Source organism: Triturus cristatus, chromosome 9, assembly GCF_964204655.1.
Source record: "Triturus cristatus chromosome 9, aTriCri1.1, whole genome shotgun sequence".
NCBI lineage: Eukaryota > Metazoa > Chordata > Amphibia > Caudata > Salamandridae > Triturus > Triturus cristatus.
The window spans coordinates 73215531-73237579 of record NC_140592.1 but is presented as its reverse complement, the minus strand read 5'-3'; the positions used below and the strand labels follow the sequence as shown (position 1 = coordinate 73237579).

General features: G+C 54.3%; 2 protein-coding genes across 5 annotated transcripts in view; one reads left to right on the top strand and one right to left on the bottom strand.

Annotated features, from left to right (window-relative positions):
• LOC146797419 (netrin-4-like) overlaps nt 1–22049 on the bottom strand; it is a 311780-nt gene that overhangs the window by 205245 nt on the left and 84486 nt on the right. The gene's annotated exons all lie outside the window — the stretch shown is intronic.
• UROC1 (urocanate hydratase 1) overlaps nt 6028–22049 on the top strand; it is a 424295-nt gene continuing 408273 nt past the window's right edge. For 2 of the 4 annotated variants that reach the window (XM_085624432.1, XM_085624429.1), the window contains exon 1: nt 6028–8263. In XM_085624432.1, the coding sequence (XP_085480558.1) occupies nt 8129–8263 (135 nt within the window). In that variant the 5' untranslated portion in view covers nt 6028–8128. The remainder of the gene's footprint in view (nt 8264–22049) is intronic. The other 2 variants (XM_085624437.1, XM_085624435.1) reach the window with 2 other exon arrangements.

Here is a 22049-nt window from a genome sequence, read left to right as displayed (position 1 = left end):
TGCCCTGGGAGTCGAAATGCACCTGGGCGAGAACGAAGGGAAAAGTCCGTCTAAGCAGGATAGCCACTCCCCGGGAACCCCTAGCGAAGCCCGAGTGCCACACCCTATTGTACCCGTAACGAGCAAGAAAGGGACAGTTATTGCCAATAAGATGGGTTTCCTGCAAGAGAAGGACATCAATCCCCATACGCTGCGCATATTTAAGGACTGCCATACGCTTGAAACGATCCAAAAGACCGTTGACATTCCATGACAGAAGACGCACGGCGGCCCTAGGAATGGTAGCTTCAGCCATAACCCCAAGTTGGAGCATCTAGTGTACGCGGAAGGGGGGTGTCCTCAGAGCGCAATCCCAGCAACAAGATCAGGGGGGACGCAGGCGCAGGGGCCCCCCAAGGGGAGAGACCCCGGGAAAGCAGGCCAGTGGGAAGGTCAGGAGCGCAATGATGCCGTAGAACAACAACCATGAGGAGGATCTTTCCAGCCAACATAAACCTCCCTAAGAGAAAGAAACAAACCCAAAACCACCCCAACCCCCCACCCTATACTTCGAAAACGGAAGCATCTGTCGCCCGAACTGTGAAGAACAACTACCAAGCTAAAACGCTCGGGCTTGAGCACCTAGTGGACCCCCAATCGGTCGGATAATGACCTAATCCCCTGCCCTGGCTGAGAGCTATCCCTGAAATGGAGCACGGAAGTCCAAGTATTGGCGCTGGCAGCCCGGTAGACTGCTCCCAGTCTCCCAGCAAACAAACAAACCACCCCCAGCAAGAGAGAGTCAAATCACTGGACTGCAGGAAAGGTCCGAGGTGTCCATTTGTGCAGCAGGCGGGGCCGCAGAGCCCGACCGCACAGGGGATCCGGCCCGGCAGGCAGCGGCAACAGGACTAGCAGGGGCGACCGAAGAGGCCGGTGAAGCTCCAGAGGCCTGACGCGGCCGTCCCATGGAACGTGTGACCACCGCCTCCTCCCCGGCGCGCCCCCGGGGTACGGTGCGCCTCCTGCGACGGGGCCTGGACAGTCTGGGCGGAGTCTGTCCCCCGCGGCCCCTCGCCGGTGAGCCTCGCCCGGAGCGGTGCAGCGGAAGTTCCTCCATCAGCCAAGTCCAAGCAGCTCGAGGCGTCTCGAAGAAAATTGCTTTGTGCTGAAAGATGACCCTGAGACGGGCCGGGAACTGCAGCTGGTACTGGAGGCCCAGGGTCCGCATCTTCTGTTTCACCTCCGTATAGGACCGCCGCAGCTCCTGAACCTCCCGAGTGTAGTCTGGGAAGATCATGATATTGTGATTCTGGTAAGTGAGAGATTCAGCACGCCTGGCCTCACGGAGAATTGCATCCCTGTCCCTGAAATTGAGGATCTTGAGAATGAAGGGGCGGGGGGGTGCCCCCGGAGGCCTCGGAGCCAAGGAGCGGTGGGCCCTCTCAACAACAAACCAGGCCGATAGACTGTCCGCTGGCATCCAGGATCTGAACCAGCGCTCCAGGAAGTCATCCGCCCGGCCCGACTTGGCCCCCTCCGGAAACCCCACCAGGCAGAGGTTGCTGCGACGCGCCCGGTTTTCTGCATCCTCGGCCCGGCGGTGCAGCTCCTTAGAGTGGGTGGTGAGCTCCCGTACTTGATCCTGCAGCTGACGGATGTCATCCTCCGCCATCAAGATTCTCGATTCGGCCTCAGAGATACGGGCAGTAGCATTGCGCAAGTCCTGTCGAGAAGGGCAACGTCCACCTTGACCTCCCCTACCATGCCCTCCAGGGAGGAGCGGGATGCATTAATGGCCTGCAAGATGGCGGCCAGGTCTGTAGTGGGGGCCGACGCCGCCTCCCCGGCCGGACCAGTCCCCCTCTCGGAGGTCGTGAATTGATCAATCCTGGTTTGGGTGGCCGCAGGTGCCGGCCGGGGGTTCCTGTCCTTGCCCATGGTGGCCCCACCTCAATCCGCGGGGAACAGCCACACCCGCAAGGGGCCCCGCAGTAGATCAAGGGGGGACCAGGAGGACTGGGGAACTGGGTGGCAGGAGGAAGAACGTGCAATCGGGGCTTCCACTCGCCCGGACAGCCTGCAGACTCAAGCCCCGCAAATCACCTCCCGGGGCGCTGCCCGGTATGACAGCCGAATCACCTCCCGGGGCGCTGCCCGGTATGACAGCCGAGCCACCCCCAGGGACCGCCGCTGCTCCACGGCCCGCCCGAGCCCAGGGTGGTACGCCGCCACCTTCCACTGTCTCTGGTCAGTGCCGTCGGTGTCCGTGGGGGCCTCCGGGTCCCCTCGCCCCTCTCTAGTGTGTAAGCGCTACAGGGCGACCCCCCGGGGCGTGGACGGATGGGGGGAGAAGAAGGAGCCCGGCCTCCCGACCGCCGATCGCGGCCCAATACTCGGGGACCGCCCCAGGCCGCGCCGCGCCCCTCCACTGGTCAAGACGGGCGCCCTCGGAGGGCCTGCATCAACGGAGGGGGGGGGGAAAGTAGCCGAGGGAGTGCCGGTCCCCCCCCCCAGAGACCACCTGCGGGCCCCCCACACCGCCCCTATGGCCCCGCTGTCCGCCTTCACGTCACCGCACTCACCTGCCTCCACCCTGAGTCAGTCCATCTCCCGGATGCAGCTCCACTCCATCACCGGCATGGAGGGTCCACTGGAGGTAGATGGGTCTTGCCTCATGGTGTGGGGGGGAAGGGCCCCTCGCGATCCCCGCAGTCCGGCTGCCCCCTCTCTGCCACCGGATGCCCGGGGCCCAGACACCTCGTGGGCGCCGCGGGCTCAAGTAGTCCCCGTCGCCGAGCCTCGCGCCAGGCGCTTCGCGTCCGTGCTCCGGGCCCGCTTCAAACACCTCTAGCGGCGCCCGGGGCGGACCGGGGCTCTGCAAACTGCACCTCGAGGGTGCGGGACCGTCCCGCGTCGCGATGCGCCCGCTAGAACCCGGCCAGGGCAGCTAGGGACGGAGCCTGCGGATGAAGACGGGGCCGGGCGCTCGGAGCCGCTCTGCTAAGCGGCCATGTTGGTCCGGCACCCCCTAGCGCTCCGGCATTCAGCTCTTACGTCCGAGTGCAATTCTTTTATTGACAGAATATCCGCACTTCTCAACAGGAGTGCAATTATTTCAATGTCAGAGTACCAGCACTTACTAGCAAGAGTGTAGTTCTTTTAATGGTAGAATACTGGCACTTCTCAACAGGGGTGCACTTCTTTCAATGGCAGAGTACTGACACTTACTAGCAGGAGTGCAGTTCTTTTAATGGTAGAATACAGGCACTTCTCAACAAGAGTGTAATTCTTTTCTTGACAGAGTACCAGCACTTCTCAACAGGAGTGCAATTCTTTTAATGGCAGAGTACCGGCACTTACCAGCAGGAGTGCAATACTTGTATTGGTGGAATACTGGCATTTCTCAACAGGATTGTAATTCTTTTCTTGGCAGAGTACCAGCACTTCTCAACAGAAGTGCAATTCTTTTTATGGCACAATGCCAGCACTTCTCAACAGGAGAGCAAGTCTTTTAATGGCAGAATACCAGCACTTTACAGAAGGAGTACCTGCACTTCTCGGTGGGAGTGCTATTCTATTAATGACAGAGTACCGAGTTTCTCAGTAGGAGGGCACCTTTTTAATGGCAGAGTTCTGGCACTTTTGAACTAGAGTTCAGTTCTTTTTAATGCAGGGCACCAGCTCTTCTCAGTAGCCAGCAGATTCTTGGGGAAAGTGAGTACAAGCACTTATATAAATACACGTCAAGCCTTTTAGGTTTTCCTTATGCTTCTCATGGCTTGCAGGGCCACCTGCTGACCCATGACATGTCTGTGCACTTAACAAGGACATCTCCGCCCTGTTTACGGCACCACCTTGGCTTCGCCGTGGGTGCCTCATGCCAGATGCGCCGAAGCTGGATTGTTCCCGCTGGAGCCGGCCCACGGTAAGCCCGCTTCGTGAGCTGAACTGAGGGGTGGCTCTGCCTTTCTCCTCTTTGAGGCCCTTTGATATGTTGCCTTCAGCCTCATGATGCACTAACAAGCCTCTGAAGAAGGCGAGAGCTGCGGAAAGCCCCTTCATCCGATTGGACACCGAGGATCTTTTAATGGAAGATGAAAGTAAACAGTAACAACTATGCGGTTACAACACTAAACCCTTTAAAATAGTAATTAAAGGGTTAAATTACCAAGTGACACACTTAGAAAGACTTTCGACTCTTACCAGCCTATACAGATGCACCACAAAGAAGCTAGGAAATGATTGCTTCTTCTAGTTAGTCACCACACGAGATGTTTAAATAGTGCTTGGAATTCACTGTGAGCAGTGCCTAGCGCTATGGTAAGATCCTAAAACAAAACATTTATTTAAAAAAAAAAAGTAACATTGGCGATCTTCTAGGTCTCTTGTGTCCATGACTTCAAAGGGATCTACTTTAGGGCTTAAAGTGAAGCCAGGGTGCAATATCTGTAAATGTTAAATATCATTAATTCTGTGCACATTATCATGGAAGTTTCTTGGCGCTAGAGACACAGAATAGGGTAGGAGGTCGATATTCACCCTACAACAAAGTAGGACAAGAACAATCAGGCTTTCAGATAATTCTCCAGTGGGTGGCACTGCAGGAAGTTGCATCCCCAACCACTCCCTCGAGAGCTGAACACACCGCACCCCCACACCCATCCATCACGGGTGTCACGAGTGACGTGGCCCCGGCAATAAAAGGGCCCGGGCGCACGTGCTCTTGGCCAGTTACTGTACATCACTACCCTGTGTCTGCATCAGTTATTGCCATCATTTTGGCCTGAGGCCCAACACGACAATGGCGACGAGGCGGGTAGCTGAACCCGCGTGCCAACTGCTCTGTGCGCCATCGTTCCTCGTGGAGGAAGAAAGGAGCCCGGCAGGCGGCACCCCGGCGCGTTGCTTATGGCCACCCATGGCCGCAGGGTAGACTTGGCCAGCACAGCGACCAAGGCTGTGCTGAGGGGAAGGAGGCCACACAGTGCCGGGACTGGTGTCCTGAAACAAGTCCTGGCAGACGCCCGCACACAACAGTGGCTGCAACCCTGATGCCGGACAGCCTGGTCGTGGAAGGTCAGTGGTTCGGAAGCGGGCAAACAAGAAGAAGATTGCTGCTGCCAGCTCTGCGCCAGAAGTGCCTGAGATTCTGACCGTGGGAGTAACCCCGATTGTGCCCCGAGGAGTCCACAGGCTGCCCCACGCATCGGTCCGGCACCAGAAGCACAGAGGGACAAGACACGGCACAAGGCGTCTGCCCCAGCAACTACCCGAGTCCAGAGAGGGTGCCTACAGCCCACCTCCCTGCCGAAACGCCGGACATGTGCCCGCAGCCACGCCTAGGCGGCCGCCTCCGCAGCCCAACTGCCCTGTAATGCACAACAGCTGCCCAGCGTGGAGAGGCCGCTGAAACCGATGAAGAGGAGAGCCTGTGGTGTTTGGGGCCCTAGGCCCTCATGCTAGGAAGCACTGACGCAGACACATGGTTATATGGTGGGTTAACTGGCCTCGAGCACGTGCGCTCGGCCCTTTTATTAGCCTAGTCACCTGACCCAGTGACGTAGGTGGTGGGTGGGTGTAAAGTGTAGATCATACACTTATGAACACTAGAACGTGTCCATGCTAGGACACTACATTCCTCCCAATCTTTAATAACAAAAACCCGGAGTCAAATGTCCAACCTAGGGGAGAAAAGACATATATATACAGATGTAATACAGTGACTAAACTTCTGCAGAGTCGCTCACGCTTCAGCAGCCTGGAGTCACAGACGATGTTCTTCCTGTCGCGGACGATGTTCTTCCTGTCGCAGACAATCACCAGTTCACTGTGGCACCAGTCATGGGTGCTCGATGGAGTTAGTCTGTTTGACGGCTCTGCCTTGAAGTTGCTCTCACAGTCTTTCTTCGCTTTACGTTCTTGGCGACAAACGCAGTTGTTGAGTTCTTTTGGTTCAGCGCTAGATGTTGCCATTTATCTTTTTAGTCCAGTTCTTTTCTTTATCTGTGGCGTGTGTTCTGTTTTGCAGAACGACGGGTTATTCGCAAGACACCCCTCTCACCAGGATGCCCCTCTCACAGGTGTTCCCCTGCCACGGGATATCCTTGAGGCCCTCTTCCTCAGATCTGGCCTGGGTTCAGTGTCCTGTATCGTGTTACTCCCATGCCGATAAGTACGGGTGCGGAGGAGACGGCAGGTCTCACCTCAGATGCCGCAGTCAGACCTGGAGGGTGGCTGTTGGCTCCTGTCTTTAGCACGCGAAGTCTTCATCCTCCTGAGACCTTTGCTGAAGGGCGGCTGATGACCATCTCTCGTCGCGGGGATACTCTCTCTCACCGGCATCCCTGAGGCCTTTGCCCCTGAGTCACCACGGCTGGCATTGACCAGTGTCCGTGTAACCCCAAAGGTGGGTGTTTCGAATGGTCCGGCCTGCTCACCTCTGCAGATCCCAGGTGTGCTGAAAGCATCATCAAACAGATGGTCTTTTCTCCGTGCCACGGGTGTTCTTTAGGACTTGCGCACTGTGTTCTGACGCTTGTCACCTTCCTTGTCTTTGAGGTGTGAGTAGTCTTGCCACACTCTTCTCCTTGTCCTCTATTTCTTTCTCCGTGAGGCTGTCATGTCACTCTGACTTCTTCTCCTTCTTACAGTGGCAACCGTGCCACTCAGATCTTTCTTTCCCCTTTTCCTTTAAGTGGCAGACGTGCCACTCTGATATCATCTTCCTTCTTGTAGTGGCAAACGTGCCACTCAGACATCTTCTTTTCTTGTAGTGGCAAACGTGCCACTCAGACATCTTCTTTTCTTGTAGTGGCAAACGTGCCACTGCGATGTCTTCTTTCTTCTTAGTGGCGGACGTGCCACTCTGGTCTCTTCATCTCTTCGCTTCACGACCTACTCTGGACCGTTTCTGTTCTCCTCTTATCTGGCCAGGCTTCTCCATGCAGCGCGCGCACTCTGCACGTGTTCCCCCTGGTCTTGTCCTCGTCCGAGAACACTCTCTTCATCTTCTTCAGCATTCCGAGTTCGGGTCGTGACCTTCTCTTCATCTTCACCTTGTCACCAGTTACTTCGGTTGAAGTTCGGGGGGCCATGCTCATGGTCCGCTTCGGTCTTCTCCCTTTCACCAGTTGCTTTGGTTCTTCTTGAGCTTCTCGGACCACTTGTCGGTCCGCGCTGCCGATCACTGGCAGGATATCTTCGGTCTTGCGTCCGACCTCTTTGTGCGACTCCTGGCGAGTCGGCTTCTTTGTTGCGACCATGTGGCAGGTCGGCTGGGCCTTTGTGGTGCGACCATTTGGCTGGTCGGCTTGACCTTTGTGGGGCGACCGTTTGGCAGGTCGGCTTGGCCTTTGTGGTGCGACCATTTGGCTGGTCGGCTTGACCTTTGCGTTGCGACCGTTTGGCAGGTCGGCTGGGCCTTTGTGGTGCGACCATTTGGCTGGTCGGCTTCACGAGGTGTGTCGCGTCGTGTGACTACCTTTGTCCGCTGCCTTGTCAGGCGCTGGTGCGTGCTACTCTTCGTACCGTCGTGGTACAGCTTCAGTGTAGCGTTGCTCCTAGTATCATGATCATTTGATGTGGTGGCTTCTTGGCGCCACTGGGTGGGGCTCGGCATCCTTGCCCGCCAGTGTTGGATACTTGCTGCGCCCATCCTCTTCAGTGGGTTCCTCTTGTGTAGGCGCTGCAGTGTACTGTCCGCGTCCGGGGTACCTCTGCGCTGAGTCCGTTTGTTCTCTCGAGGGTTCGCTCCACTTGATGCGGCGACAGCGCAGTCCTCGCTGGGGTGGATGCGGCTCGACACCGTTCTTCTTTCTTCCTCCTTGTTGCTGCGGGATGGCGCTGCATCCCTGTGGCACACCGTCACTTCTTCCTGTGCTTCTGCCGCGTTCCTGCGCTTCTGGCGCATTCCTAAGCGCCTCCGTCGCACTTCCCGTGCGCTCACCATCGCGCCTCCGTCAGACCTTGCGGTACTTGCCTTGCTGCCTCTTCTCCCTTTCCGTCGGTCTCCTGTAGCTGCTGGACTTCCTTGGCTTGCTGTAGGCTTGTTGGTTTTCCTCTTGCTGCAGTACTGCCGGTGGCCACTGGGTGGCAGTGTTGCTTTTCTTTGGCTTCAGCAGCAACCATTCTGTACTGCCAAAACTCTATGCCTTGTTTTCCTTTCCACTCCTCCAGGCTTCACTCGTGCTTAGGAGAGCTGGAGGGGAGCTGGAGCCAGAGCCAGGCAGACCAGTGGAGTCCAGATGGGGCTGGAGCAGTGGAGTCCAGGACATGGCAGCAGGTAAGTCTCTTTTCCTCCTTTTACCCATTTGTGTACTTAAGTTTATTGAGAGGCATGGGGGGGCTCAGGGATGGCCAGTAAGCTGCACAGAGGGCAAAACAGCACTGCTCCGCTGTCCCGCTGGGTTTACCTTCATCTTCAGAACTCCTAGGGGCATGGTGACAGGTAGTGCCATCGCGCACTCAGTTTGAGGTTAACTTTCGGCGGCGCTGGCCGCATGCTCCTTGTGGGAGCACTGCTGGGGGTCCCGCATACTTCCATGGCCGGCGGCGGCCATTCTTTCATTTGAAAACTGCCCTCCCTGCCCGCGGCAGCTTCCTTCAGTCTTCGCGCGGCAGGGGGGGGTGGGGGTGCATTTGCTGGGCTCCTCCCGGCTTCGCAATCATGCACTTCTTGCCGCTAGTAGCGCTGGCTGCACACCGGTCCCATTCTGCTTGTGAGGGACACTTGGCACCGCGGGTCAGCTCCGCTTGAAGTCCCAGTTCTTAAGCGGCCTCGGGCCGCACACCGATTCTTTCTCTCCCGCCCCCGCAGCCTCACTCGGCCAGCATGTCGCGCGGGGAGCGGGCGGGGAGACGGGATCACGATGCGGCGTTTGAGGGTGGGCTCCTCTTTTACGCCGGTGCCGCTTATACTGTTCGTTGCGGGTGGGCTCCGCTTTACTTTTAGTTCTCCCACCCCCGCAGCAGGTCCCTTCCCTTCACGGACCATGCGGGGGGGGTTTCGCCAGTGCCGCTCACTTCTCCGCACCGGGGCAGACGGGGTGGGCTCCCGCTCACGCTTCTTTCGTCTCTGCTCAGCGCGGCTCACCTTTCGGCCGGCGGGCCTTTTCTTCCACGCGGGTGGGCTCCGCGTGGATCGCTGCCACTTGGTGGGTCGCGGCCGATGCGGGTGGGCTCCGCACGGTCGGCACTTCCCCTACTTCACCGGGCAGGTCGCGGCCGATGCGGGTGGGCTCCGCACGGTCCGCTGGTCACCACGGACACGCTCCTCCCAACCCAGGCACCGTGGCTGGTTCGACGGGGTCGGGGTGGGCACCCGACTTCCGCTCCTTCTCTTCGGGGGCACAGCGCCCGCCCGTAGGTCGTCGCGGCGGTGCGGGGTGGGCACCCGGTCACCGCGGGGCATGCTGCAGGCTCTGCTCGCCTGGCTGACTTCTCGGCGCGTCGCGCCTTCCTGTAGAGGGGGGGTGACCTTAGTGGGATCACTCCTCTCCCCTTCACGAACGGAAGGGCTGCTGCGGCACGCTGGGGCTCACAACCCTCGTCGCCATTGTGGTGTTTGGGGCCCTAGGCCCTCATGCTAGGAAGCACTGACGCAGACACATGGTTATATGGTGGGTTAACTGGCCACGAGCACGTGCGCTCGGCCCTTTTATTAGCCTAGTCACCTGACCCAGTGACGTAGGTGGTGGGTGGGTGTAAAGTGTAGATCATACACTTATGAACACTAGAACGTGTCCATGCTAGGACACTACAAGAGCCTGCAGGCAGCGCCATCGAGCGGCTACATGCCTGCGCCGTACCGAAGGTCCAAGTCAGTGATAGCACACGCAACGAGGAAGCCACAGAACTACTACACTGCCACTACCAGTGCTACGCGGCAGCAAGCTTCACCGCCAACCAGCATTGGCAACAGAGCCGTGGCGCACCCCACAAGTGAAGCTGTGCCCATACCTGCCGGTGAGTGAGTCCATCCCTAGCGCTGCCAGTGGCCACCAGCGCCCAGAAAAGGCTCCGCACCTCTCACCCACATCCGCAAAGCGAGCTCCATCCTGTTGCACCAGCCACGCGTGGCCTGCCTAAAACGGAGAAACTGCTGCACTGCACACCATACACACCAGCAGCGCTACCTAGCGCCTACTAGCTGCTCCGCAGCTGAACTCAATGCAGGTCAGTGTGAAGGAGTCCCACCATCACGCCACAGAACCTCTCCTACCTGCAGAAGCCTCTCTTGGTTGCCCCGCCTGCCACAAAGAGACTTTGCAGCTCCTGCACCCAGAGGCGGCCCGGAAGTGAATGAAGAGGCCTGCCAGACTCTGACATCACGCCCGTGATTGGAGAGACGAGTACTGCAGCCGGGAAGCAGGCACAGCGCCACCTGCTGGTCCCACACCGCACAGCACCCTGCCCAGAACAAAGCCGTTTGCCCCTCCAGCGGCCATCCAGGGCACCAAGCGGTGCAACTGGGAAGCGAGAGAACTGTGTGACACGGCCCCCGGCCTGACGCACCAGTTTGCACGCACTGAAGAGTGAGATGAGGGATTGGCAGCTGCGTTTATTCCTAACCGGAGCAAACACGTCGGCTGCATTAGGCTTCCATGCAGACTCGGACATAAACCCTGCACCGGCCTCAGCAGCAAAGGAAGAGACCAGCACGTCCGCCCTCCCAAACAGCTTACAAGTCGAGCTCCTGAGTTACAGAGGAGCAGGCGCTGGAATAAAAGGGGCCAGCAGTGCCCTGTGTTTGGAGGGTCAACAGCCATCGAGAAGCAGTGGTCACAGCCTATGACAAGGCACTAACGCAAGATGCAGTCACCGTGAGTCTAGTGGATAGGACACAGCACAGCCCCACGAGACTGCAGTCCAGAGGCTGCTGGCCGATAGCCCGGTGGACAGCACACACCCTGAGGACTTTCTAGCAGGCTGAAGTGAACCAACGGAGTCCCTAGTGAGAGCCAAGAAACCTCAAGGCTACCTCTACTTTGAGAGCTACCTCAGTCAAGCACCAAAGTGGATGCACAGACATGCCAGACATCAGGAGAAGCACTAGCTTACTCAAGTGTGACCTCACCAAGTGGGCAGAGACAACACAATGAGCACAAAAGAGAGACTGGTAGCCCCGCAGAGAGCTTGCATGAAGCCCAAACCTGCGCCGCCAAGTAAAATCTAGCCAGAACTGTCACCAAAGGCCCAAAAGCAGCACAGCCTGAGCCCGCAGCACCCAGGAAAAAGGGAGGATGCGCGCCAACAGAGGAGAGTACCCAACCCCACCTAAACTAATGGATGAGGACAGGGACATCTACAGCTCTGCACCGCCCTCGCTCAAGGAGAACTGAGGCTGCAAAGCACAGCCAACACAAGAACTGATGGCACCCAGCTGCCCTGCAAGAGAAAAGCACATGAAAGGCCTACAGTGTCTGTCCCTATGCAGCAAAGCCCAGTAAGATGGCAAGCCCTAAAAGAAGCAAACGAAGATGGGGTGCATTGCGCGCCACCCCAATGGGCTGCCTAGACCTTCAAAGGGGAAAGATGGTGGCACCTCACCAAGGGCCGCCCAGGAAGCCCGAAGCTCCTCCAGCCTAAGCAAGCGCTGACCAAACTCAAGCAGCAACACCAAAGACAACCCTCACTAGCAAGAGTGAAAGACCAGCCAGACAGCAACGTCTCAAGGTAACCACCCCACTACAAGCACAAGAAAACTGGTGCCGAGCACGCACCACAAGTGGCTGTCCAATGCCGCCCCCAGAAAGGAGATCACATCACTCGCTCCTACTGGTGTACAGGCACAACCGCAAGCTACACCACAGGCACACCTAGTACCAGAAGAAAGCACCCAAGTAATAAGATGGAGCGCAGAAAGCCGCGCCAGCGAACCTGACAGCGTGGGCAAGCGCCCGGGAGATATGGACATCTCCGCAAAGGAACACTGCTGAACGCAGCACAGAGGGCATCTACGTCTCTACTGCACCAGCAAAGCCCTGAAATGGGCCGAAGACAACAGTGTCCTCCCTCATACTGCCTCACACTGCCTCAAGATGGAGTCGGTGGTGACCCAAGCCAGGCAAGAGAGGAGTCGCACACTCCACGTGGCAGGCCGCCACAGCAACATGCGCTCCAACGCCAGCGACACGCGACCGGATGTCACGTCGCCCAGCAAGAGAGGATAGCGCCGGAGCGAAGGCAGAAGCCGGCGCCACAATAGCACCGCCTCGAGGTCCAAGCACAACGCCCTCAAAGAAAGAAGAGAGTGACAGCCCTGTCACCCCGAAAACCGGAGGAACACAGGTGGGCTGAACAGACCAACAAAGGGAGAAGACCGAGGGCTGACACAGCAAGCCAAGAGCACACCCTAACACACCAGACAACGCTTCCCCAGTGACCGTCAGTCCCCGTGCGTCGGCAGTCTAAGTCTAGCGGCATCCCTGCTCCTGTCCGCAGATGCCACGGGGAAGATCAGCACTGAGTGCCCACCCTCACACTGCCTCAAGATGGAGTCGGCAGTGGCCCCAAAACAGGCAAGAGAGGATCCGTACACTCCACGTGTCAAGCCACCACCGAAGATCAACCCCAACAAAGCGGGGACACCTGGCTGCTAAGTCCCTCCTGACAACCAACTCTCCCAGCAAGTCACCACCACCTGTCATTCCGACTCACCACATGGCCGGCAACCGCCATCACGCCAGCCCTCAGCACATGCGTCAAACACCACTACCACAGCACAAGTGGATGGGAGTCCTACACCGTTGCCACACCAGCCGACTAACCAGATCAGAAGCTACCTGTGAACCTGGCCTGCACCGGAACCGCGGCAGCGAGAGCAAGTCTTGTCCAAGACTCATCCACCCGTGAGGGTTGTGCGTGCGACTAAGTAACGGCTCCTCGGCAGTCCTGCAGCTGCCCCCAGTCGACACACAAGCGGCCCCAGCGCAGCCCTCCTGCAGTCCCGCAGCAACCCCGACAACGGGCCTCCCCAGGTGGGAGAGCGAGAATTGACATTGCAACACCGACAGGTTACCGGTTACAGCCAAGCAGTTCAACAGAGAAAGTCGATCCGGCAACACCTCTGTGAACTCTCACCATGGACTCCATCCATGTTCACGACACAACCCACTAAAGGGAACTGTTAGAACTCACCCCAGACCATCACCGACGTCAGCAAAGTGGAAGCCATGCAAGACAGCAAGACATGTCATCGTCAGTGAACTGACGGTATGCCGCGGGCGTCCCCAAGCCAGCGGTCGTGTCCTGAACCCCTCAGGTTAAACTACGAGTGCCCGCCTGGGAGGTCCTGCTGCAAGCAAAGTCACCAGCTCATGTCTGACGTTGTCCTGCTACCTGACTCAGAAGACCGATGGACCCTGTAGTGTTTAGTTGACTGCTAGTTTTGTCCCCACATGTTGGACTAACGTTTTATTTGTTCTTCAATAAAGTTGGGGAGGAATGTAGTGTCCTGCAGGACACGATCTAGTGCTCTGCAGGAAGTTGCATCCCCAGCCACTCCCTCGAGGGCTGGACACACTGCACCCCCGCACCCATCCATCACGGTTGTCACGAGTGACGTGGCCCCGGCAATAAAAGGGCCCGGGCGCACGTGCTCGTGGCCAGTTACTGTACATCACTACCCTGTGTCTGCGTCAGTTATTGCCATCATGTGGGCCTGAGGCCCAACACAAAAGCACTCATCCATTGAAATAGCAGGTCAAAGGCACCTTGGGAAACAACCTGGGGCATTGAACCTGGGCAGCTTAAGCCTTTTCGGTAAAAAGCAATGTAACAGTAAATTTGTTTGTCTGCTTTGTTCTCCACAGTTTTAAAGAAAAAGCATTGGCAAGCCAATGTCTCATCTTTCAAATGCAGGATCAGAGCTTTTGACTTTGCTAATGGTTTTATCTCCGTTAGGTGACCACTGTGCATACACACACATCGTTGCCCTCTTAAAATGCTTTTTGTTAAGCATTATGAAAAAGTATTTCAAGATGGTACTAATGTGTGTCCATGCATGGCAGCCATCTTGGAATACTCTTCATAGGTTTTTGCAAGTTTTTAACATGCATATGCCTTTTACCATGCATACCTTTACAACAGAAATGTAAGTATAGCGCAGGTAAGTGAAAAACCTATCTATCTATCTATCTATCTATCTATCTATCTATCTATCTATCTATCTATCTATCTATCTATCTATCTATCTATCTATCTATCTATCTATCTATCTATCTATCTATCTATCTATCTATCTATCTATCTATCTATCTATCTATCTATCTATCTATCTACATATATATACATATATGTATATTGATCTCTCTCTCTATATATATATATCCACAAACAATGTGGTTCCAGAACCGACGCGCTCAACTGTGGGTGCGAGCGTGAGGCCGAACCAGTGCCTGAGAATATTGTTTTTCGAACAAGTACACCGCACTCAGGGATTTCAAGTTTAAAGGTGCTTTATTTCTTATACAGAGCCAGTCTGCCTTCACCAACGCATTTCAGCCTCACGGCCTTGCTCACGGTTGTTCGACAATTGGCTAAGTCACATTTTTATACCACTCCCATTACAGCCCATTATGTGACATTCTGGGAGTTGTAGTTGGTTAAAAACAAGTCATATCATTGTTGTTACAAAAAGAAAGCAGGATCATTTTCACATTATTTAAAGTAAACATATTGATGATCTGATAAACTAGTATATCTATGATCACCTTGAACTTCAATCAATCAATAAGTCTGGGGGTTTATAAAGCGCACTACTCATCCGTGAGGGTCTCAAGGCGCTAAAGGGGGTGCAACTCCGGATCAGTCGAAGACCCAGGTCTTGAGGTCCTTCCTGAACGTGTACAAGGTAGGACCTCAAGCATTGAATGCTCACCAGTAGCTCGTTCTAGGTCTTGGCTGCGATGTAGGAGAAGGCTCTCCCGCCTGCTCTGTTTCTGTGGATGCCGGGACCTCTGCCAGAGCGAGGTCGGCGGAGCGGAGGTTCCTCTTGGTGCGTGGAAGGAGACTCTTTCGTTGAGGTATTTGGGTCCGAAGTTGGTGAGGGATTTGTAGGCGTGTGTGAGGAGTTTGAAGGTGATCCTCTTCTCGACGGGGAGCCAGTGGAGATCTTGTAGGTGTTGGGTTATGTGTTCGTGGCGCAGTGTCCCGAGAACGAGTCTGGCTGCAGAGTTCTGGATGGTTTGGAGTTTGTGTGGAAGAGTTCTGTTGATCCCGGCGTAGAGGGCGTTGCCGTAGTCCAGTCTGCTGGTTATGAGCGCGTGGGTGACGGTCCTTCTGCAGTCGGGGCGATCCATTTGAAAGTCTTGCGGGGGATGCGCAGGCAGTTGAAACTGGCGGAAGCGACGGTGTTGATTTGGCGGTTCATGGAGAGGGAGGAGTCGAGGATGATGCCGAGGTTTCGTGAGTGGTCTGTAGGGGTGGGTGGATTCCGAGGGCATGGGGCCACCAGGTGTTGTCCCAGGCAGAGGTGCAGGGTCCGAGGATGAGGACCTCAGTTTTCTCTGAGTTGAGCTTCAGGCAGCTGTCCTTTATCCAGGCTGCCACGTTCTTCATTCCTTCCTGGAAACGGAGTCTGGTGTCTTCGGGATTCTACGTGAGCGAGAGGATGAGCTGGGTGTCGTCGGTGTAGGATACGAGGCTGAGCCCATGCTGTCTGACGATTGTGGCCAGGGAAGCCATGTAGATGTTGAAGAGCCTGGGGCTGAGTGATGATCCCTGGGGTACTCCGCATATGATTTCCGTGGGTTTGGAGAGGAAGGGAGGGAGTTGGATCCTCTGGGTACTGCTGAAAAGGAAGGATTGGATCCAGTCATGGACGGTTCCTTGTATTCCTGCGTCGTGCAGTCCAGCTCCGAGAGTATGATGTGAAACGGTGTCGAAGGCTGCGGAGAGGACTAGCAGGATAAGGGCCGCGGTGTGTCCCTGGTCAAGTAGCATGAGGATTGTCGTCGGTGGTGGCAAGGAGGGCTGTGGTTGCTGCGGAATCCAGACTGGGAGGCGTCCAGGATGGAGTTCTCTTCTATGAAGGCGGTCAGCTGTGCGTTTAAGAGTCTCTCTGTGACTTTGGCCGCAAACGGAAGGAGAGAGATGGGCCGGTAGTTTTTTAGGTCCGTTGGGTCAACCGATGGTGTTTTTGAGGAGGGGTTTTACCTCTGCCCGTTTCAAGCCATCTGGGCAGATGCCTGATCTGAGGGAGGCATTGATGGTGCGTCCTAGTTCGGGTGCGATGGCGCTGGCGGCCCAGTGGAAGGAATCCTTTCAGGGCATTATTTCTGGTGAAGGCTCTGTCCATTCATCTAGCCTGTCAGTCAATCCTTCTATCTCTTGGCATCTATTTGGATAAGTGATAAGATCCATCCTGGCAGAGTATGCATCCTCCACACTAGAAGTCCTTCTAACACCTGAAGCCGAAATTTTATGCAGGAGGTTATTATTGCACTTGCTGGAAAGATCTGAGCCCATTGTAATCAAAGGTTCAAGTGACCTTAAAATTGCATGAATGGCCAATGTGCTTGCTGAAAAGCACAACATGCAACAGATTTGTTTTTTTATGTAGATAGCACAGATGGTTAATGTTTGCATTGTAGACATCCCTGTATTACTTGCAGGTCACCAGTTAAATTATTGTCACATAGCTTGCTGAGGTATGACCATGCTCCAAGGAGGTGCATGCAAACGAGGAGGCATATATTGGGAACTTTACTGTCTTTCCTCAATGTATTATTATGTTAAGGCTGCAAAAAAAGGTTACTTTGGGTAGTAATAAACACTTATTTGTACGTGCTATATAAATGATTATTACTGTAATAAGTTTTCTCTACTACATTGATTAACATGCTTCCCCCGGCCCCGGTATTGTGGTCCGACCACTTTTTAATAAATTTTCATATCCCCTCTACCACCGTGACTTCCATAAGATTGTTGGAAGCCTCCAGAAGGACAGCACGGGCATTTCACCGGGTGTCCTCTGAAATGCTGACACTTGCTCTCTCCCTCCACCCCTGTCAGCTATCCGGCAGTCTAGAGAAGGATCTTGATCTGCTACAGAGGTGGCTTGTAGATAGATTTGAGGAGCTAGCTCCTGGGAAACCTCCCAGCAAATTCTGCCAGCGCGCTTCTGCCCCATGGTTTACTCCCTCTCTCGATGAGATGCGACGAGAGTGTAAGAAAGCCAAAAGGGCATGGCGTCGCCTTTATGATCCCATGGATAAGACTAAATATAGGGAAGCTATTAGGCTTTATCACAGCCATATTATGGCTGGAAAAAAAGCCTATTTTGAAAGAAGGATTGACGATGCTGAGAATACTAGTAAGGAAATCTTTTGCATCGTTAAGGAGTTTGTCTCCCCTACTTCGATCCTGCCCTCACATTCCCATACTGAATTCTGGGTTGGCCAGCTCGCAATCTTTTTTACCACTAAAATCAAATCTATACAAGATACTTTTTCCCCTATAAGTCTTGTATCTACACCTGAGACTAGGCCGGCCCTGCTTCCATCTGGGGTGGTGGAAGGTCCTTCTCTCTCTGAATTTCCACTTCTATCATCTTCAGCCTCTCTCGATCTCCTTACTCAGCTGAAATCTGGCTCCCCGCAGGATCCTTGCCCTGCAAAATGTCTTGGGCAAGTAGCACCTGCCTTGAACCCCTTGCTCAACCTGGTGCTCAATATGTCCCTGAGCACGGGAGTTGTCCCGCAAGCCTGGAAGCACGCCCTGATCCTGCCGCTAGTTAAGAAGCCCAATCTGGACCCACTAATTCACTCCAATTATAGGCCTATCTCCCTCCTCCTTGCTCTGGCAAAGGTGGTTGAGAAGCATGTGCATGCCTCCCTTTCCACCTTCATCGAGAGCAATAATATCTTGCACGATACTCAATCGGGTTTTCGTGCGAATAGGAGCACGGAGACCGCTCTTCTTGAAATCACCGATGCCATCAGGGAGGTATTAGACACTGGAGGAAAGGCCATCCTGGTAATGCTGGATTTGTCGGTGGCCTTTGACACCGTTTCCCATGACGGTCTCCTTTCAAGACTCTGGGACATCGGATTGCGGGGAACGGTGTTGAACGGGTTTAAGTCATTTCTGACCGGCCGCCGGCAAACGGTCTGGGCGCCACCTTTTTCCGACGAGATGCCGCCATTGGAGGTTGGGGTGCCTCAGGGTTCCATCTTAAGCCCCACCCTTTTTAATATCTATATGGCTCCTCTGGCGGCAGTGGCGGAATCGTTTGGTGCCCAGATCATATCCTACGCTGACGACACCCAGCTCCTCTTTACCTGTGCTAAGGGCTCAGACTTTGACGGCCTGCGAATCAGAGATTGTTTGGGGGCTGTTTTTGACTGGTTTCAACAGCACAGTCTTAAATGTAATTCCGATAAATCGGAACTGCTCTTCTTTGGGTGTTCCCCTGACCCCAGATGGAAGGCTTGGTGGCCCCCTGATATGTTTCCACCGGCAGATGTTTCGTCTAAGGCTAAAAATCTTGTTTTTCAGATTGATGATGGTCTTTCCTTCAGACCTCAGATCCTTGGGCTTGCGGGAAAATGTTTTGGCATCTTGAAGATGTTGCGCAAGTTTCTTCCGCTGTTGTCCTTGCAGCATAGAAAGATCACTGTGCAGGCCCTGATAGGCTCTCGCCTTGACTATGCGAATGTGCTCTATCTGGGACTGCCTAAATTTCTCCTTTCTCGTCTGCAGATGGTGCAGAATTCCGCTGCAAGAGCCATTTATGGTCTTCAGCGGAGAGCGAGAGCTTCTGACCTACTAAAAAGTCTGCATTGGCTCCCTATGTCTAAAAGGATCACCTTTAAGGCATTAACCCTTGCCTTCAAAGCACTTCATCAGGTAGGGCCCAAATACATCAGGAAGCGCTTGGCTTTCTATGTTCCTAGCAGAACTTTGAGATCTACATCTTTGTCCATGGCCTCTGTCCCTTCCATCAGACTGGCTAGAGTTGTAGGTCGCTCCATCCGTCTTCTGGCGCCTCAACGCTGGAACTCTTTGCCTGTCTCCTTGAGGAAAGCCAATAATTTATTGACTTTCAGGAAGGAGCTGAAGTCATGGCTCTTTGCCCAGTAATCCTTCTGTCTGCTCATCTGCCATGGCATCACTTCTCGGGTTTTTGTCAAAGCGCCGGGACACTCTTCGGAGTAGCCGTGCGCTATAAAAGATCCGAATTAACATAACATAACATAACAATAACTCAAGGACAGATTCTTCTGATATTCTTACAATACATGCAGATTTCTTGCATACAAAGCTAGGAAAGGCCAAAAACCTAGTCCTGCCCCCTGTCCCGCCCTTGGCATTACCCTCATGCCCCCCACACTACACCCCCAGTCCACTGCTCCTTTTTTGAGTATATGCACCTATTTTTAGGTCTCGTGAGCCAAAGGCTCGAAGAGACATTTTATATGTGGGATTTTCAAAGTGCTACCCACAATTTTGGCTGGCCTAAACCTTGAGTGCACGACCACATGCACGTGCACAGCTGCTCCCACTCCCCCCTCCCTTCTCTATAGCTTTGGCTCCTTTGAAGCACTTCAAAGGGTCCGCTCCCCCGCCCCCAAGCGCTCGTTTAACATTAAGCGCGAGGCGCGCGTGCGGCCAATGCTTGTTTTTTTTTTATTACAACATTGTATCGGGAGGACTTTTTACCGCGTTAGAAGTTTGAAGATTTACCGCTCATTGCAATGACTATTGTATGTTATTATAAATGCATTTAAACTGTTCGCCTCAGGAGAAATAATGTCATTGTTTTAGATACATGCCCTGCTATTCCATTGCCGATTTACTCTCGTTTATAAAAAGGAACATTTTAGACTTGAATATAAAGTAAGATATTTTTAGTACATGTAACAAGCAAAAACCTACAACCGGTGAGAGACAAAAAGGAGTTGTAATGAGATTAAGGGGTAGGTGCTAATTTTATGGCAGGATGGCTGCACACCCCGTGACTGCCTCCGAGATTGCCAGGTCAAGGGTCACGGAGCAGACTGCTGATGTTCAGGCATGTGTGACCAGAGACAAGGCCCGTGAGCATCTCACTAACAGATGAAAATGAGGCCCCGACAATGTCCACCTCTCGCCCCTCGTGTTCTTTCCTGCGCAGACATAAGCAGGGCCACGGCCCGGTGCTCAGCATTGTTCGGGCAGGGGCGCCCGCAGATGACAGAGGAGCAGACGGACACACAAGGGGCAGTGTGACTTTTACTAACAACTGCCCTCGCTTTTGTTGGCGACTTCCTTCGGAGCCCCCGGGGTAGGTTCAGTACAGATGTCAACGGGCCGAGCACAAAGAGGGCACCTCCCAGAAGTGCCTTTATCCATCCGATCTTACCAGATGGTACCATGTCCCTGCCCCCCCCCACCCCCCCCCCCCCCCATCACCGGTAAACCGAAGCTGGTTGGAGGTGAACAGAGAAAGCTCTCACCACTTCAGTGGGACCATGACGGGTCTGTTCTCCCGGCCACTTACTGCGGTATTCACAGCTCCTCACACAAATAAAACATGCGTGCGGTGTGTCAGGCCAGCGGGCACACCTCCGGGGGCAGAGAAGAAAGTGGGGTCGCAGGGTGCCTGTTACAGAATAATCATCAGGACACAGGTCTCATTCACTCCGCGCTCCTCTTCACTTCCTCTTCCTTTGCTTGGGGTACAGAAAGACGCAGGCTCTGGGTTAGAAGCGCCTCCAAGTGACATCTCTTGAGTGCTGACACATTTCATGGAACCGACAAAAAATGCAATATGTAAAGGAGGTGTCATGTATCAATAAGCAGGTGTGACCTTGTGACTAAGCTGCTGATTTTGGAATCAGGGGACTTGGGTTCAAACCCCAGGCCTGACACTTATGGCGAAGTGCCGTTGTAAATATAAGTTATGTAATTGTGTAATTCAAAGGCGTAAAGCCCCTCCTGATGTATATCTCTCCAGCACCCCAGTAATGTGCGGCGCTCTGTTGATCCTCATCTAGGCTGGCGCTATTGAAATGCCCGTACCTACATCTATGCACTGCCACACCCGGCTCCAAGGATCCATTCACTCGTTACCAAGGAACAAGCATTGGCATAGCCAATAGGTCTCGCTTTTGGGACCTTATAAGTATTTAGTTATGCAGCATAGTATCCTTGGTGCAACAACAACTGTTGCATGGCAAAACATTTATAAGGTCCCAAAGGCAAGACCTATTGGCTATTTTTGGTGTCTGGACCTATTTTCTGTCACAGTCCGATTTTGGCCATGGAATATGCATGTATCCAACCTGTGTGTTGCTCTGTTACAACTTATGCCACCTATATCCCAACCCCGAAACCTGTGTCCCTTAGGTACCAATGCTATGTATAGCTCTATTGCCCAGCTTTGTAGAACCCCGTATTCAACTTATCACAGGGTAATTTGCATAGAATCCATATGTCCAGCCTTTAATGTTTCCCCCACCTCTCATACTTATGATATCCAGTCCATTTCATCATTACATCATATGGAGACTATCCTTCCAGTGCCATTTTCACAGCCTAGAACCCCCCCCCCTTGCAGTACACTTGGAAACCCTATCGTACCATCTCCACTCGACACATACACTGCATTCACCACAAGAGGCGTGCCCCCCTCACTGCACACAAGTTCCATCTCCTCGTAATGTCCTATGAAGAGGGAGCTCCCCTCCACAGCCGCCGCCCCAAGTCCAGTTTCTCAAACTACCCTCGAAAGACTCTTCACGCTGCCCATAGAGTCCACCATTCGATCCTGACCCCTTCTTCCAACTTCACGTGGGCCCCATTGGACCGAGTGCCAGCCTCTCACAGTACCCCGGAGGCAGCTTCTAAATCTGCTAGGAGTATTAGCTTCTGAGGGTGCCACTACTACAAGCCAATTGATGCTCAGGCATGCTATCACTGTGCCCATCAGGGCCGGGTCTCTCAGTGCCCACCAGTGTGTCCGTCTTGCATTACCTCCATGGTGGGTTCCTCACACTTCTCAGCGATGAGGGCACATGCTGATGAGCTTTGCGGGGGTCAACAGGTGGTAAAAGACATTGTCATTTACAAACACTTGTTTGGCC